The sequence below is a fragment of the Chenopodium album genome, chromosome 11 (assembly GCF_948465745.1).
Source record: "Chenopodium album chromosome 11, dcCheAlbu1.1, whole genome shotgun sequence".
Classification (NCBI taxonomy): Eukaryota; Viridiplantae; Streptophyta; class Magnoliopsida; order Caryophyllales; family Amaranthaceae; genus Chenopodium; species Chenopodium album.
The window spans coordinates 40,727,873-40,746,975 of NC_137844.1; the positions used below are offsets into that span (position 1 = coordinate 40,727,873).

Below are 19,103 nucleotides of genomic sequence, written 5' to 3' on the forward strand. Positions count from 1 at the left end.
CAAAGAGATTGATCAAATTAAGTATATAGATGGATAAGTAATTGAAGGAACCTGAACTCCTCGAGATCAAAGTTGAAACAGACAACATGATAGGCCTTATATTTATGTTGGTTTGGACAATCTTCCATTCAATATGCAGCCTTTTCCAAACATACCCTCGTTTACTTTGCAATCTCATGTCAGATATGAATGTTGTCTGAGAGTACATGGGAGGTGATCAATAGTTCTTAAGAATTTATGAAGTCTTGATAGGGGAAATGTCGGGAAGTAGAAAGGAAAGAAAGGTCTTTTTCAAATATATGGAGGTGTAATTTGCACTGTTCAAATCACTAAGAGTTCATATATCCAAAAAAATAATAAAAAAATAGTGAGAATATTATTGATCTCATATGTCAGAAAATATATCAATTAAAAAAAATTGTTGAAGACTGTATTAATATCCTTTAATTAGTAACTTCACCTCATATTTACTTATGTATTACTTTTCTAAATTAAACCAAATTACTAATCATAATGTGCTAACATTGGATCACATGTTACAAAGAGTTTTATTATCTTTGTCTGAGTTCTATTATCTTTGTCTGAGTTTTCTTCACTAATCATAATGTGCTAATATTGGATCACTTGTATCAGCTGAGTGACTTATACTCAAGTGAAAAAATCCTTTTTTTCCCTTGGAACCTTTCTAATTTCTGCGAATTCCCTCTCAAAGTTAATTGGACATGAGTAATAAAAGTAAACCGAATTATGCTTAACACATTAAACTAATTGTGATTGAGAATGTATGTAATAAAAAGCACACTTGATTTTTAAGTGAATTGGTGAATCTTAGAGCCAAATCTGAATTGCTTCAAGCCATGTAACATATAGACAATCTTAGTACAAATTGTAATACTTTTGATTTACCATAAATTATAGATCTTATATATCATGATCGATTTATAAATAAACATTACATCAGTGCATGTTTTTATGAATAATAACATAAATTACTACCCTTCATAGTGTTTTCTAGGAACATTAACTGTTGTACATGTTCCTAGAAAACTCTTCAAAAGATTTAACTCAATAGCATTGCAACCCTATTTACATTACATTTCCCACCTTCATCTAAACTTATTTTAAGGCAATGCTGGAGCAATACAAAATAAACAAAGAGTTCTTAAACGATATATGTAGTCTGGACTATGCTTGTTCCATACAGCAAAATATTAAGCGTTTTAACTACCCCCAAGTTTAATAGATGTCATTGATATATTTAGCATGCAACCAAAATATTTTAAATAAAGGAGGTGATAGTACCACACCCTAGAGGTGACTTATAGTAGCTGGTTCACTTAGCTATGTGCATCGTTGAAACACTTACCGCTACGTTTCTTCAACAAGAGAGTCAGTTGAGGGCTCTGTGACATGATCATCTTTTTTCGCGGCATCTGTGTTTGCATCACTATTTGATGTAGCAGATTTTCCAGGAGTGGATGTTGCCAAGTTAGCTGGTTCTTTGTTAGTGTAGTCAGTATCTGCATTCTTATCAGAAGGTGATGTTGTGAAACGGAGCTTCTTTCGAGCAACAGTTTTTACTCGAAGCGAATTAGTTTTCTTTTCTTCAGTCTGTGCTGGAGTGACTGGAGATTGCTTAATTCCACTCATGCGTGTGCGACAAAGTTTGGTCCACTCATCAGGTGAAATCTTATGAGATTTCACAGTAACAGGTGTTTCAGCAGCTGAATGTTCCAAGGGTTTCAAAATCAATTTGCTATCAAAAGTGGTATCTAAGTTTTTGGAATTTGCATGTGCTGGACTTTGAGTGATTTTTCTGTGGCCTTCATTAGCTATAACAATTCCTGTAAATTGGGATATAGGTTAATTGTCATAGACATTTGCTATAAATATATATATGTTTCATTGTTTCTGGTATGTGATACATAAACTAATTCACAATATAATTCACAGTGAGGCAGATGGCAATAAATATAGAATGGCCCAATATAATTCACAGTGAGGCAGATGGCAATGGTGATCGATGACATAATCAAACATTTGTCCAAATCACCAAAGTGTTCACAAAAAGCTATTCGTTCATAATAAAAGTTACCAGGTACCAATAACACAACCAAGCATGAGCAATTCAATGTTTAGAGAGGTCAAGACAGACAAAATCATTAAGTGTTTGACTGAATAAGGATGAGCAAAACTAATCGTATAAAATTCCTCAAATTACAACACAGACAATTAGAATTGAAAAGCTCCACATCAGGGATCTTTAGAGTAGCTTGACAAAGGCAATTATCTATGCCACAATGAGACAAGTTATACTCTAACATGGGCATGGACACTTGACTATTCATTTTGGACCAAAAATCATGCAAAATTTTCATAGAAAAACAAAGTGAGAAACATAACTCTATCTATTCACATGTCAATCTTGTCGTAATTCTGTATTGCAGTACTTGTCTTAAAGATGAGCTTTTTGCTTACAAAGATAGGCTGATAGGACTGAGATAAAGAGAAAATTCAAATGGTCAAATTTATGCATAAAGAACAGTGTCCAGACTGAAGCGAAATCTAACTAAGATGGGGTAACCAATACGGAAAAATACTACAACACTTAATAGGTAAAGAAAAAACATATAATGCCACATAAAACAGATGATCAGGGGCTCAGGTTTCATAGTTTCTTCATTCTGTCACAACCTGAAAATAAACAGATAACTGCCAGAACCTCATATCTAACAAAGTTGTAAACATTTTGTTCTTACCTTATAGTAAGATGGAAAATTAATAGAAAAAACAAGTCAAACACTTAATTAAAGAGTAAACACATTCTTAAGGTAACTATGATGGTCTATATACTCACAACAACACAGGGACAACGGTGAAAAATTTTCTATTGCGGGTGAATTATATTGGGACATTTTATATTTATGTATATTGGGCCATCTGCATCACTTGTTTGATGGAAAATTACCAGGAAAATATATATATGATTCACAACAAACTAATGTACTCCTCACTGTGAATTGTCATACTATAAAACAGGTGCAATACTACTTGTTTGCACTACTAGAAAACAGGCTAATTCCGACGGATTGGTTACGACGGACTCGAAATTCCGTCGGAAAAAGCAAAATTTCCGACGGATTTTTGTTCCGTCGTATATTTCCGACGAATTAAACATTTCCGTCGGAAATTTCCGACGGATTAAAAATCCGTCGGAATAAATGTTCATTCCGACGGAATTTTCCGTCGTAAATAACAATTTCCGACGGATTTGTAGTCCGTCGGAAATTTCCGACGGAAATTTCCGTCGTAAAATAATTTTAAAAAAATTTAAAACTGATTAACCCTAAATTGCACCCCTTCTCCTCATTTCCCCCTTCTCCTCATTTCCGCCTCCCTTTCTCTTATTTCCCCCTTCTCTATTTCTCTCTCATCTTCTCTGCTCCTCCTTCTCTTTCCTCTTCTTCGTCCCCTCTTCTCTTCTCCTCCTTCTCTTCTCTGCTCCTTCTCGTTCTCCTTCTCACTCCTTTCTCTTTCCACCGCCGACACTACCACCCGCCGCCACAAGATCGAACAACAACACCACCGTCATCAACAACACACCACCGTCATCAACAACACACCAACGACATCAACAGCAACTAACCACCGACATCAACAACAATAAAGGTTAACTACTTGAAAGGTTTTTTAGGCCAAATTCGGCCATGAAAAGCCTAGATCTAGAATTTTCATGGACGAATTTGGCCTTATTAAACCGTTTCCGTGGTGAAATTCGAAGCATATTTCAATTTAAGGTATGTTTTATGTTTTAATTTATGATTTTTTTTTTCGATTTATTTTTTTTTTACATATGGATTTCGGTGGTGGTGGTGGTTTGTAGTGGCTGTGAGATCTGGGCTTAGGTGGGGTCGGGTTCGGTCGGGTCTGGGTTAGGGTGTTTAGGTGGGTGGATCTGGGTATGGGTGAGGATAGGGTTTTGATTAGTGTTGTGGATAGGTTAGGGTGGTTGTGGTGGTTCGTTGGTGGTTTTATGTTTTAATTTTAAAGTTTTTTTTTTTTAAATTTGGTGGTTCTGGTGGCGGTGGTGGTGGTCTGTAGTGGCGGTGGTGGCAGTGGGTTAGGGTTAGGGTTTGAGAAGGTTGGTTTGGTTGGGGTTGACAGGCCTTTTTGGGTGGTTGGAGGTGGTGATACGCCGTGCCGGTGGTGGCACGGCGGATTTTTTTTAATTCCCGAAAATAGTTTCCGACGGAATTTCCAATTTCGTCGGAAATTTCCGACGGAATTCGCAGGTACCAGAAATTGTGTTTCGACGGAAAATTCCGTCGGAATAGTGTTTCCGACGGAATTTTCGTCGGAAAAGGTGGTATTTCCTACGAAGGCATTTCCGACAACCTTTTCCGACGGAATTCCGTCGGAAACACCTTTTCCGACGGATTTCAAGGTGTTTTCGACGGAAAAATTCCGTCGGAAATGGGCCTTTTTCTAGTAGTGTTGATTGTTCCAATTGCCACAAATGTTTGATTGTGTCTTTTTTTTCCTTTTTTTAATGATGTCTTATATTTGGCCATTCCGGAATCCACTATACATTGTTCAGATGACTTGTTTATTAAAAAATACATGTTAGAATTGTTACCTTTTGGTGACAATGGGAATTTAAGGGCAGTAGTTTCTGAAAGTTTCCCTTTCCCTTTGTCCTTTGCTTTTGAATCGGGTGTATCTTCATTTGTAGCTGTAACAATTTGTTCCACATTGACTGAAGCACCCCCACGGGATTTGGTTGATGTAAAATCAACATTCATATTTAAATCAGAGAACTCAATTTCATCGCTTCTTGCAACAGTTGATTTTGTGAAATCCTTTTTGGATGCATCTTCAGCAGTCTCAATTGTTTTGAGTGACCATTCTAAAACATTGCTTGAACCTAGTGAATTGGATGGACCGAGTTTGAAAAAGGTCGTCTTTTTCCTGAGTTTTTCTTCAATCGCTTGAAAGGCAACCGCATCACCCTAGACAATACATTTGTAATTAGCATATGTATTATCAGTTATAATGTAAATATAGCAGTAAAAAGATATATATTTTATTAACAATATCGATTATAAATAGAATGGTTTAATTTCTTTTAAGTTAGGTGTAAATTTTAAAGAATTATTATGCAAAAGAGGCATACAAGATCTTTCATCGCTTTGATTTCAACAACGGTCTTGCCAAACAATTTCTCTGTGTCGTTGTTGAATGCTGTCAGTGATATCGAACCAGTCACATCAGCTGCTTCAAATTTAAAGCAACTTTGTACAAGAAGTAAAGAAAAAGATATTTAGTGGTAGACTAATTGCATTTTTCACCTGGTAGATGATAGATTAATAAGTTAAACTTTTGTACACCAAATTTAAAGGTATTGTTAGATTATATCAGTGATTATAAAAATGTTGTCTATATACAAACCTTGGAGTCGACACATAGTCCTTGTTGTCACAGACGATGCATGTGAATTGCCTTCCTTCAGGAATACTGCATCTTTTTCCACAACCAAAACAACATATGTAAACAAATACATCATCCAAAGTAGCATTTGGAATGATAGCCTGAATCCAGTGACGTTCCTCCATCAGTGCATTTGCAGCCTGCATGATTGTACAATTATAATATTAGTATTGTATCATTGTTATTCTAAACAAAGATATTAGCTATAATTGTTCTACCTTCTTGTCATTTAATTCTTCAATTGTTTTCATAGATTGTTCTTGTGTAGGTCTCGAATCTGTAAAACTCTTGCTTGTCTATCTTGTAGTAGCTGCTTTCGTGTAACAGCCCTATATATATATTAAAAAAAGCATGGCTGTCCGAATGAGAGTCTAAGAAGTTAGAGCTATGATTTGCTATCAATTAGTAATTGTAAATACTTTTATTACCATTCACGTAAGACATTTGCCCTATCTCCTTTAGGGTTATGAATAATCCTTGTAGACATGCTAGTTGATAAGGAAAATGCTACATAATAGATTACATATTAGCCTTTTTATTTGCACACCAATTAGAATTTCTTGTATATTAATTAAATGGTGTGATTTCACCTCTGTGAGGATTGTGTTTTAGTACTGTGAAACCAACTACGTCAAATATTTCAGCCCAGAAATTAAAATCATCACTTGAAGTTCCTGATAGGTCATTCCAGGCGGAGATGGTCAAAGTCTGGTTATGGCTGTAGTAAGTAAAGAACCAGTCAGTTAAGTAGGTGCACACGTAATGTTATTATGTTATGAATTAGTTAACTTATTAATCTTTACGTCTGATTTGTGATGACAATCTCTCGGACATAGCTTTGGTTGTTATATTTGGAGTTGACTTGTCGTGCTTCTTCTTCTACAAATAGAACCACTCCCACTACATCTGTATAATTAACAAACTATAAATTAAAGAAATCAGGAAAAAGTCAGGTGCATAAATATGTACGTAGTAATATAATGGGTATACCATATTCACCATCTTCGTCAAATTCATAGAAAATTGTATCAATTGGCTGAAAATCTGTGTTATTAAGAAATTTTTAATGATTGATACATATATCTATAGTAGGATATAAGTAATAGCTTAAATATAGGATATTACCATATCTTTCATCAGCAACTTGCACTCTTGGAATTGAAGCTATTGATTGAAACTGTGGTTCCACATAGCCTGTTTCAGGGCAGACTGGCTGAACTACTGTCCGGTGACTGAAATGTAGTTGAAACGGTAACTTATCATGGACAGTACGGTATTGATCATCAAGTGGCTTCACAGTTGCATTAGAAATTAATTTCATACTCTCCATTGTATGCAATAGCTTCTTCATATGCTTTGATTTGATCTCCGAATAGAGTAACATGCATCTTGTAATTCTGAAATACATTGGAATATGAATAATTTAATTCAATGCTAGAAACACATCCTATAAGACATAATACCTATTAAGCGTGAATTTTTGGAGTAGATGATTAGATCATATTCTTATTTTGACATAGTATCTAGGTAATGAGCAGATAGTTGAATCTCTAAATATCTTTATGTCTATCTCTTTATTTTGACCTATAATTAATGGCCTATAATGCTTGAGGTGAAGTTTTCCATTACCATTAGTAAACAAAAATAGTCATTGTTAAAAAGTACAGCTCAATTCCAAATAATGTTTAGGCGAATTTTTAATCGTGTTTGACTTCTAGGATAGTTGATCTCAATTTAATCACATATGCAAGGTTATATATTGATATATTCAACATAATAGATGTGCATGATAGAAGAGTAGCAAAGATTTGCACCAAAACATAATTTCATAATTCAATTATTAATAGAGCTTGTACTAAGAGCTCTAATTTTATAGCCCATTTCTGCCATTAAAGAGTTATGCAACACATTAGTAGCCCAATCTGATTTGAATATCAGATAAGGTTTTAAAAAAATAGTTAATTTAAGGGAGAGAAGGTATAATTGATACAATTATCAAATTAGGTGTATAATTAATTTTTTATTCCAATAACAAAATAATCTATAAATAAAAATGGTCTTCTTAGTAATGGGATCAATGCTTAGTAGTTGTTGTTGCTTTATAAAGTATATAACCGCAATCATAGGCAATCAAAAAAAGATAGTCTACACTGTACAATAGAATGATTCGCTTTTTTGGTTCATCTTACACTAACTTACATTCACAAGATCACATAACTAAATCTATATATGCTAATTAAAGGTGGACCAGAACTAATGATATCATTTTCTTGCATACAAAGGTCTACTTCATTTTACTCCTCTAACTAAGGGCATCAAAGAGTGCCTAAGCTAAAAATTAATATTAGCGGAGTGAAGCTAACCTACTATTGCTAAGTATAGCACAATAAGATTCATAACTTTATTGAGAGAATTATACATTATAAACCCTAGCATATTTAGCTCGCAATCAATAGTTATAGGAAGATTGAAGTTTGTACTTTAGCAGATATAAATTCAAAACTATTTTGACTTCCAAAGGTCGTACATTATTAGGGAGCAAGTTTGCTTTCTTTATAAAACAATAAGCCAAGCAATCTTATATGACTGGTGTTGATTTTTATTAGCTTAGGTTACGTGATTATTACAGCACCTTTGATGATTTGCAGTTGCAACTCCACACAACTTTAGCAATGTTTCTAACTGGTTTTTTCATGGCACCATCTCATCATCAAAAGTTGGTATTAGGGTGCTAGTTATTAAATTATGGTAGGATTTACTCATTCAAGTTGATAATAGATATCATATACTCTTTTGTCAGAGCTTACTTATCTTTATAGAATAATCTTTTGTCAAAGATTGTCTTCCTAAATTTGTTAGCTTCTATAAAACCCCATTTTCAATATTTCTTATCTAAGTCTCGTTTTTTGCTCTATGTTTTCTATGTTGATTGTGGGTGTGTGAGTCCAGCAAGTGTGAGTCCATAAAAGTTCCTTGCTATGAGAATTGCTACCAACTCGTGCTTATTTAGAATTTGCAGAATTGAAATAGTTGTCACCGATAAGATTGGTTTTTTTTTTTCATAGGGGTGGTTTGAATACAAGTATTAACTTTACAAGTGCAGTCCAAATTAGCTAATTTTCAATATAGAATTTTTTCAATAATAATTATTATGAAGATAGAATATATATAATTTTGACTGGTGAATTTAATCTACAAAGAATTACATGTGTATTTTTCTATGAAACCCTAGCTGAGTATTTCTACGTTATTAGATATCACATTAGGCCATTAAATCCATGCAAAATGTGTTTATTTTTTTTAAAATGAAAGCAGATCTAACTTAATAAATGCATCCAAAAAGGGTCATATATAGTATTTCAATAATATCCAAAGAGACAAAATATACCTTTTCATCAAGTAGATATAAATTTTGAAAGATTGTTGCTCTAGAATTGGAAGATATATTTTGCCTTGCCTTTTCAACAACCTTAACTTTCACTGTAAAATTCATGGAGCTAGGATTAAGCTCATCAAGATACATGCGTTCGGTTTACATTTTGAAGAGGAAAAAAACAAAAGATCTATAGTTAGATAATATAACATGTACCTATTATTTATAACAATACTTGAATAAAGCTATAAATTCAGAAAAGCTAAGATTTGTTTAGTCATAAGTGTAGTGTCTTGGTTAGGAAGAAAACCAATTATTAGCTGACTAATAATTATACTAAGCACAAATATTTTAAAATTTCTTTTATATTATTATTATTTATAATCTTATTTTTATGTAAGTAATATAAGTACAAGGTTTTTTTTTTTTTTTTTTTTTTTTTTTTTTTTTTTTTTTTTTTTTGTGAATTACAAGAACCATATTTACATGCATGAGATGTATGATGTATGAATTGTATCAATACGAACAATTAAAGAATAATTAGATATCTTACCTTGTAACTTTCTATCAACACAATGAGGTTTTGTTTAAATTTGTTGGAGGTATTTTGAATGAATCTTGTTGTTTATAGTAGGTTTATTTAGGTTGAATAAAAGAGTGAAAGTGTTCTTTATATAGTGCAAGAAATAGGTTCATGAAAAAAAGGAAGTTCTAGTTTTATGAATAGTAGTAAATTATTTTAATAATTATTGACTGGTAAAGATTGAATTGGGTAGAAAATTATTTAAATAAATTATTATGTGGTAAAGATTGTATTGAAGAGAAGGTTCATGATAGAATTTTTTTGTTGGTATTATATTGTATTGTAAGGGTTAAATAGTATTTGATTCATATGAACTACAGTTACTTTTTAATTTGTGTTATGTATTATAAGGATACAGATTGTATTGAAGAGAAGGTTCATGATTCATATGAATATTATGTCATAAAGTCTCAGTTATTATTTCCTCAAAAAAAAAAAAAAGTCTCAATTATTAATGTTTACGTCTGATCTGTGAAATTAGATTTAATGAAAAATTATACTTTATAATTATAATTATAATAATACTAATTAACCTTTAGGGATAGATAAGATAATTTGATTTCCTAAATACAATTATTTTGTAATTATAGTTAGTGGGAAAATTACTCAGCTGATATTGATAAACTACAAATAAATTTGTCGTAGGTGTAGTTGTTTTTTTTTTTTATCTGTTATTCTAATATTCATTTTTATAGATAAGAGTGGTATGGAATTTTAGTGTAATATGTTAATCATTAATATTTCCATAATAGTACATAAGCCCATACTTCCTTTACTTTAAGTTTTCCTAAGTTTACAAGCAAAGTACTATGCATTCCCATTAATGTTTTCCTTTTATTTTTTTGGCTGTACATTACCTACTACATTCCCTTAACACCAAAGACTTTTACAATGAGATTTTTTATAAAGTTTCAGTTTGTTTTTATGTATTTTGAGTACAAAAATAAGGCCAAAAACAGATTTCTTGCTAAAGAAGGAAAGAAAGATAAATTTTTGAGTTCTTTTTCTTGGAAAGAAAAAACAGTATATTCATCCTTTTGTTTTTGTTGTACGCAGTTTTTTTTTAAAAAATGAACCATTCTTTTATCTTGTACTATAGTAACTGTAGAAGATTGACAGTGATTTTTTTTTATTATCTTGTTCTTTTTATTTATTTTATTTTATTTTATTTATCTTCCAATTTTGTTGGTATATTATAGAATTATTAAGTGGAGTTATTTTTCTATACACTTTTTTTTTTTAAAATGTACATTGTAAATATTTCTAGGTTTTTTTAAAAGAAATAAAATAGGATATTTTCTTTTTTTATTTTATTAAAAAAGAAGCAATTGACAGCTGAAATTTATTCTTATCTTGTTCTTTTTGTGTTTTATTATATATTATAATTTAGTTGTAGTGTTTTAGAATTCAGTGGTAGCTATTTTTCTTTTTATTATTTTTTTAAAAAATGTACAGGGTAATTATCTCTGGTTTACTAAATAAAAAAAATAAATAAAAAAAAGACAGATTCCTTTTTATTTTTTCCTAAAACATTATAACACTTACAAACGTATGTATATTATTAATAAAGATGGTTTAAAAGGAATAAAATTACTATAAAATTATCAATAATAATTAATCATTGAATTGAATTGTTACTAAGCTTATTCCATATGTAATCTTTAGATTTGAAAATTAAAAAAAAATAAATAAAAAAAAAGGTCCAAATTACTTATTGTTTTTAGCTAATCAAATTACTAATCAAAAAGAAGTCTAATTACTAATCAAATTGAATATATAGCATGAAACAAATAATTTATAATCCCTGTCAAACAATAATTTTACTTATTTTTATTGTAAAAGTAATAAATGTAGATGGAAATAGTACCTATTAAACTGAGACTTTATCCTTGTTGCTCTATTTTTTATCTACTGAATTGGAAAAACTGTAGAGATAAATCCATAAACCTTTTAATTAGTTCAACTTATATTATAGAGTTCATATGTTTAAATTTTAAATGCCAAATTTTAATATGAAAAAAGATGACTTTAAAAGATTTAAGAAGATATACTTACAAGATTGGAGGCAATGATGTCTATATATAAATATCAGCTTGATGTGATTATCAAAAAATATGTAATGAGACGATATCTATTGTAATTATATAACAAGGTTCAATAACTAATATTGTACCCAGAACATAAAACAAAATCTTCAATGTTATACGCTAAATTATTTGTGAGTACCTTAAAATATCATAAGACACTACATTTTTAACCGAGTTTAGATGATACCCTTCAGGTGGTTTTGTGGTATATACCACAACACTTTCAGCTTTTTAGCCCGAGATAGTGCCACATACAATTGACCATGTGAAAAGCATGGCCGAGGAAGATATATTGATACTCGTTTAAATGTTTGCCCTTGTGACTTATTGATTGTCATGGCAAAACATAGTTTAATTGGAAATTGTTTCCTTTCAAAAGCAAAAGGATAGCTGCTATTTGCCGGAGGTTGCAAATTTGCTCGATGCAGAAAAATAGGTGTTCCCTTATATTGTCCAACAGAGATCTCACAGACAATAACGTTGGGCAGAAAGGTCTTACAAAGTAATCTTGTACCATTACAGAGTCCTTCAGAAGGCATTATGTTGCGTAGCAAAATTACTAGACAATTCTTCTTGAGAACGAGCTCATGGGGACACATTCCTCCTAGACAAAGTTTATTTATAAATTCTGTCGTATAGATGTTGCATGTATCATTGAGCATCACATCAAAACTTTTGTAAGTTACTAATTCTCCTGGAAATTGATCTATTAAGACTGTATTCACCAAATCAACATCATCATTCATAGGTATTAAAATTGCTCTATCTGCAAAGATATCTGATGTTATTGTTCCCTTTTCAACTTCTGGAAATGTTGCATTTATAATCTTCAAAATGGGATCCTCTTCCATAAGCAAGTGTTGAATCATTCCATCGGGTAGCCTGACATAATCGCTCTCACTTTTTTGTAATTCACCATTACCAAGAGACAACAAGAATGAACTAAATGTCGGGTCTTCACGAGCTCTCTGATTTTCTTTTAGTTTAAATCTTGTCAGAGCTGTCCAGATGTACGAAGTCACTATGCTTGCTTCAACAGCTTGTCTCCGTGACTTGTAAGGTACAACTAGTAGAACTTGTCTAAAATCTCCACCGAGAATAACGAGCTTGCCACCAAATAGCGCTGTATTTTCACATAAATCTTGGAGCAGCAAATCTAGAGCGTGTAAATTTGCCTTGTTGGCCATAGAAGCTGCATCCCATATAATTAGAGTTGTCTCTTTTATCAAATATGCCAAACTACCTTGTTTAGGCACATCACATGTCAAAGAGTTCTCATGGTCAACCGGTATTTTGAATCTTGAGTGAGCTGTTCTCCCTGAAGGAAGATTCGATGCCGCTATTCCGGATGTTGCAGTTGGTAGTACAATTTTATTCATAATCCTGACTTCTACATATAAGCAATTGTATAAAGAGGTCTTCCCAGTTCCACCCGGTCCATCAATAAAAAAAAGCACCTTCTTTTCCTTCATGTATGTGTTTCATTATACACTGGAACGCTTCAAATTGAGCTGTGTTCAAATGTTCCTTTGAATTTATGAATTCCTCTGGAATAGCTATATCTTGAGCATCTGCTATATCTCTTATTTTTCTGAATTCATCAGCAACGGTGTAGCTCAGATGATCTAAACCAAAAGTTTTGAGCGATTTACCCATTGATTCGAGATGCTATTCTAGTACACTAATAGTTAGCTGCTTGATTTTATCAGTATCACCTTTAAACTTGTGACTGAAATCTTCTGACAGTGTTGTGTAATACTTGTTCCATAAAGCAGATGGATCACTTGGTTGACAGAAGATGAGAACCGTTGCAAAAAGCCTTCGCAAAGCATCTGGTAGTTGTACTTCAAAAGCTTCGGCTTAGCATATAGATGCAGCATCATCGTCTTTTAAAAGACCAAGCCATTGAGCAGTTTCTTGGAATGTAGCACAGACGTAATTTTCAATTGTGCGTAGGTGTAAAAAAGATTCTGCATTTCTAACATTTAGCAGCAAAAGTCGAAGAAAAAAACACTCACCTTCAGCAGGTAGGACAAATGTCATCCGCCCAATAACAGTGAGCTTTTTTTGCCTCTGAATCCTAGTTTTTATTTGTGCATCCCATCTGTAGTGCTCTGGGAATTCAACGTATAAAAGTCCAGTGCCACCGCTTGTTTTTGCATTCATTGAGAAATATTCTGTTAATGGAGTCCATGAACGTTTCGGATCTCTCACAACTGAATTAAGATTTTCATGGGGTCTTACGGCAATGGATTGCATATTCGATAAGTGTACGGGCAGTGGCATGACAGGAGGATAGATTTCATACAAATCGAACCCAAAAATTCGCCATGGGGATACCCACCTGCAAAATTGTTATATTTTAATTTCAGCGATATATTTGAAATTATGAAGAAAGAATAAAATTATGTAAATTGAATACTTATTACCGACCTGCCAGATTGAAATTGTTCAATTTCATCGACTTTATTATCAGTCGTAGCAGATATCTTGTATGAGATTCGATCATGGCCTTTATAAACATACTTGTACAGATACTTCACTGCTTTGATAGTTGAGCATACCTCAACATTTAGGTGACAGTCAAACATGAGTAGTAAATACGGATTGTAAGGTACCACCCATCGATTGTCTAACTCACCTCTTCTAATTTTTACCTTTTCACCTGTTTGCCTTCTCTTGTATATAGGATATCCATCTCTGTTGTTTGATGTCTCTGCTACATATTTTTTTGGATACCCATTTTTACATGCTAGCTTTTTCCCATTCATTTGCATGCAAAGGCATTTTGGATTTAGCTTACCACACGGTCCATGCATCATATGAGTCAAGACAACTTTACGAAGCAGAGGATTATCAGATGAGGGTATTTCTGCCGAAACAAATTTATCATAATCTGCTGGCCCTCTTATCTTGAAGTTAGATCTTAGTATAATCAAGAAATGTGCATGTGGTAATCCCCTTCTTTGGAACTCAACAACGTAGATCATTGCTGCCACTTCACCCAACACTTTTTTCTTCATAATCTGCTTCTTAAGCGCTAATAGTTTAGCACGGAATATCTGAGCTACTATATCTGGTCTATCCTGCGCTTTTTCTCCAGGCTGTAGTTCAGCCTTTATTTCCGGCAAATTTGCATTGCATGTCATGGTAATAAAAAGATTCGGCTTGCCATATCTCTGAACTAATGCCATAGCATTCAAATATCGGCGTCTAAGATCTCTAGGACAGCCGGTGAATGATGGAGGCAAAATAACAAGATTTCCAATCTTTGAAGCATCTGTTTCTCCACTTGTTACACTATCAAAAATACCTTGATAAAGATCAGCTCTTAATTGTATCCTGATTGTTTCTAAGGTAATCGAGCCTTGTGTTTTCTATTTTGACATACATGTCCACAACAAACTGTTGGAAACATCGACCTGCTCTTAGAAGCATATTGTTTGGTCGAATTTGCAATTTGTAAGCATAATACTCTCGTGGAGAGATACATTTATCAGCTCTTGTTCTTCGTTGAATAGCACCTACATTTTCGAAAAATAAATCGGAATTACTCAAGATGCACAACAGACTATTTTTTTTTTCAAAAAAGCTTTGTAAGTGTGTATAGCATGAACTTACATGATGCTTCTTCATCCAAAAAATCTTGTATGGTATGAACTGCACAGGAATTTATAGGATCTGACGTGTTTGACGGGTCCCAACAGCAACTCGCTTCTTAAGATTTTGGGTCCAACCACATTCACCATGGGGGAATAACAATGGATATTGTAGTGGGTCATAGCACCCGTAATAATGGTAAATTCAATGAGGTTGTGCAGACTTTCCATACACAAGAATATGCGGAGTGGCGATCAGGTTGGAAGTGATATTATCGGGCCACAACACAGCAACTTCATCTGACAACGGTGCATTGTATACACGTTGATCTAGCACCTTTGCTTGATTTAAGACAATTTGCGTATTTTCATCTATCTTTTGTTCCCTCAACGATCTAAAAAATCTTGCATAAGGATTGTTCTCACTAACCTTCATCAGTATACGAACAATATCTTCTCGTACTTGTGGAAAGCATTTAACTCGATTTTGAATTTCGTGTTGTCTGTCATAAAAATAGAGTTGTAGGTATTTAGGTTTATTGTCATTAGGGATTAGATCCGGAACAGAGTGATATACTTGCCTGTGCATTTTGAACACATATATTCCTTTATATGTTGATGATTCAGTCTTGCCGCCTATTGAACTAAAAGCAAAAAGGTTGTTGTACATCCGGCTATATTGTTTGAAATGGTTAACATCTTCTTCTTGTGATGTAAACAAGCGACATAACTCATCAGGAAATTCATTTGCTGCAATCGTAACCTCTCCATTGCAACAACAAAAGTGTAAAGTTTCATACTTGAACTTTTTTGCATTACAATGCAGACAATAGTGCACATTCCCAAGCTTAAAAGGACCTTCTGGTAAAGGTTGCCCAATGACAGCAGCTGGTAAGACTGTGGATTGGAAAGAGAAAACAAAGTAGATTTAATAATAACATTTGCACATAATAAGCTTCATTTGTTAAATAAAAGTGATAAATTTACTGATTTTAAAAATCATAGTTTCTGACAATTTGACTCTACCTTCTTGACGGGGTTTTTTATGTTGTTCTCGATTAACCCTACACAAGAAATGATAATTAATTAAAGTAAACCATTTGTATCTTTAAGACGTTACATAATCTCGTTAACCTAGTGAATACCTTGGCATATTCACGGTTGAGGAACCTTCAAAAAAACGTTTATGCTTTGTTGAACGTCGCTGATGTGTATGTGAAGAACTTCCGATTTCATCTGACAAGTTATAACAACTAATATTAATAATAATAGAATGATCTAATAAGTAATTTTGATGCACCTGTATAAGGGAAAAGATAGCTAATAATGGTTAAAAGGTCAGAGATCATGTAACAGTATACTGAACTCATAATAGAAAAGGTATGTTGATCTAATTATCTTAAGTGATCTCACAATAAAAAAGTTTAGTTAGCTAATCTTTTCAAAGGGTTTAGCTAAGTAGGATGAAGACGTAACTAACTAAGAATATTAATAGTCTAAGTAGTACCAAGAATATACTCTTATCATCCCATGTGTAAAGGATTATCTTTTAATATCTTTTTTCCTTATGGGATTAAGGTGTCCAAGTAGAAAATATTCTTCCCTTCCGTAATTTTCTTTGTGTGTTTGAGCTTAAAGGAGGCATGTGTGATCTTCAATTATGGATGTTTTGTAAAAGACGAAAAAAAAATTTAAAGGCTTTGATGAACCAATTATAAGCTTATAACTTTATAAGGTGGGGTCGGGTGGGCTCTTGCTGATAAGAAAGGAAGCTGATATTTTGTTACAGTTGGACTTGGGGGCTAATGTTAATCAAAGGTTAATGGTATATTCAGTTTTCTTTCTGGACTGGACCAAAAACCTCGAATCCAGGTATATGAAGAACCTGAGACCAGTCTAATATGATTCGAAATTTAAGTTCAATTACATGTCTGGACTGGATTGTGCACAATCCAGGGCATCATTCCTAAAGTACTATAGGAGTCCTTTTATTCGTCTAAATCCAACCCTGTTTGCTGAAGTTTTTTGTTTTATGTTTCATATTCTAAATTACCCTCTAAATATAGTTTCAAATAATTGATAGTTGACTTCATCTTTAGGCACTTTAGGTAAGCTAATTATAGTATCAAAATTATTTGCACCTTCTAGAAGTGAATAATCCGTTTAACATTATGCCATATAGTACATTTATAGTTTTGATGTTTCTTCTAATGATATACTTTACCACAACTTCTGTCAAGCACTCAAGCCTCAAATAGATGTCAAAAAGAATGCAAGAACAGAAAAGTAAAGCAGTTCATAACAAAGAAGTGTGAGTTAATTATTAATACCCATAATATTGAGAAGCAGGCTGCTTAGATTGGTCTTAGACCTTTTGTTAATGAGGTCAGATTAAGATCACTCAGTGTATACAAAATTGCTAAGATTAAGGCTGATATAACAATATGAAAAAGTTTACTTTTGAAATAAATTAAATTTAGATTTACTTGTATAATAATTAGCATTTTAAGAGCTCTGGCTCAGTAGAAGGTGGTGATTGGGCAAATTGGGGGTCAAAGAAAGATTTGTCGAAGCATGAAAATTCACCAAGAACTGAAGGTTGGGAATCTTCAAAGACTTGAACCGGGTCTAAACTAAAACAATTTTCATCTGCATGGGGTGCAGGCAAAGAGGGTGATGAAAATGCAGGGTGGAAGGAAAGTGATTCCAAAAAAGATCTTGCTTTCGGCTCCGGAGAAGGTGGTGGTTGGTCAGCTTGGGGACCAAAGAAGGATCTTCCACAGCCTAAGAGTTTATCAAAGGAAAATGGTTGGGATGCATCAAAGTCTTGGAGTAATTGTAATTCAAAAGAACCCTGTAAAGCTTCGGGTAAACCAGCAAAAGAAACTGATGGTTCTGGCTGGAAGAAAAATGATCTTCTTGGAAAATCTAGAAATCTGGGAGGAACAAGTGGGTTGAATGATAAACTACTGAAGGAAAACAAATCAGATTCAGAACAGTATCAGCCTCAAGTTCTAAAGGCTGGGATTCTACTGGAGGAAAGGATGCCGAGTTCGAAAGAAGTAATGACTGGCTGTTGAGGTGAGAAGAAAGGGGATTCAAATGGCCTGTATTTTCGAGTGGAAAACGACAATGAAGAACCTTGGATATAGCTAGTAATGTTGGTATCAAGAAGTCTACATAGGGATAAACTGTTGGCAATCTTTGGAAGAAGAGTGATCAAGGAAGTTTGGGCGGATGGACTAATCGTGGGGTAAAAGTCATAAAGGGTCCGGTAGCTGGAGCTCTGGTCAGGGTAATCAACACCTTGTTTCCCAAGGAACATCTAAAAAGTAGATAACAAGGAAGTGACTTGGGGACAGTCTAAAGATCCATCCTGGCAAAAGATCGAACAACAACGAAAATGATGGTGAATGGGGTTCTTCCAAGTTTAATTAACTGGGAGCTGGTAGGAGTTGGGATTCCCAAACGAAAGGGAGCAATGTTCACTCTTGGGGATAGCAAGTTGACTCAACAGTAATGATAGCAAAGAGGTAAAGGATTTTCTTCATTTGTTCAACTAACCACTTGGAATTTGAACTGTTTTTGTATCTTACACAGTTAAACCTAATTTTATATTTTGATTTGCATTGATTTTATCTTGTTTACTGCATCATGTCTCTGTGATCAAAGTATTTTTTTAAAAAAAACATAAATTTTGGTGTAAATCCTATATGACTGATATATCATGTACTCATTTAAAAGTACTCCTACCTTTTTTTTTTTTTTTTTTGTGACACACTTTGACCTTCTGTACACTTTGAGGATTTTGCAAGCATTTTGCAACGTGGTAATATATAATATTCATGAAAAATGTAAGATATTCAGCAATGTACATGAAAAATCTGCAGAAATTCAATCAAAAGCACTATTTTGTTGGAAACATAATAAGCAATTTTCTATCAATTTTTTTGCAAATAAAATTAAATATCAAA

General features: G+C 33.1%; 2 protein-coding genes across 2 annotated transcripts; both read right to left on the minus strand.

The window, feature by feature from the left end:
* Nucleotides 1-11,706: 11,706 nt before the first annotated feature.
* LOC145566609 (uncharacterized) lies at nucleotides 11,707-13,186 on the minus strand. Its single transcript, XM_081625973.1, has 2 exons — nucleotides 12,988-13,186; nucleotides 11,707-12,920 (listed from the first exon to the last, which is right to left on the minus strand). Exons 1-2 carry the CDS (start codon nucleotides 13,184-13,186, stop codon nucleotides 11,707-11,709), a joined length of 1,413 nt encoding a protein of 470 aa, XP_081482099.1.
* Nucleotides 13,187-13,198: 12 nt separating this feature from the next.
* On the minus strand, nucleotides 13,199-16,282 carry LOC145566610 (uncharacterized). Its single transcript, XM_081625974.1, has 6 exons — nucleotides 16,275-16,282; nucleotides 16,117-16,193; nucleotides 15,354-16,026; nucleotides 13,964-14,830; nucleotides 13,549-13,874; nucleotides 13,199-13,389 (listed from the first exon to the last, which is right to left on the minus strand). The coding sequence occupies exons 1-6, from the start codon at nucleotides 16,280-16,282 to the stop codon at nucleotides 13,199-13,201; spliced, it is 2,142 nt and encodes a 713-aa protein (XP_081482100.1).
* Nucleotides 16,283-19,103: the final 2,821 nt, after the last annotated feature.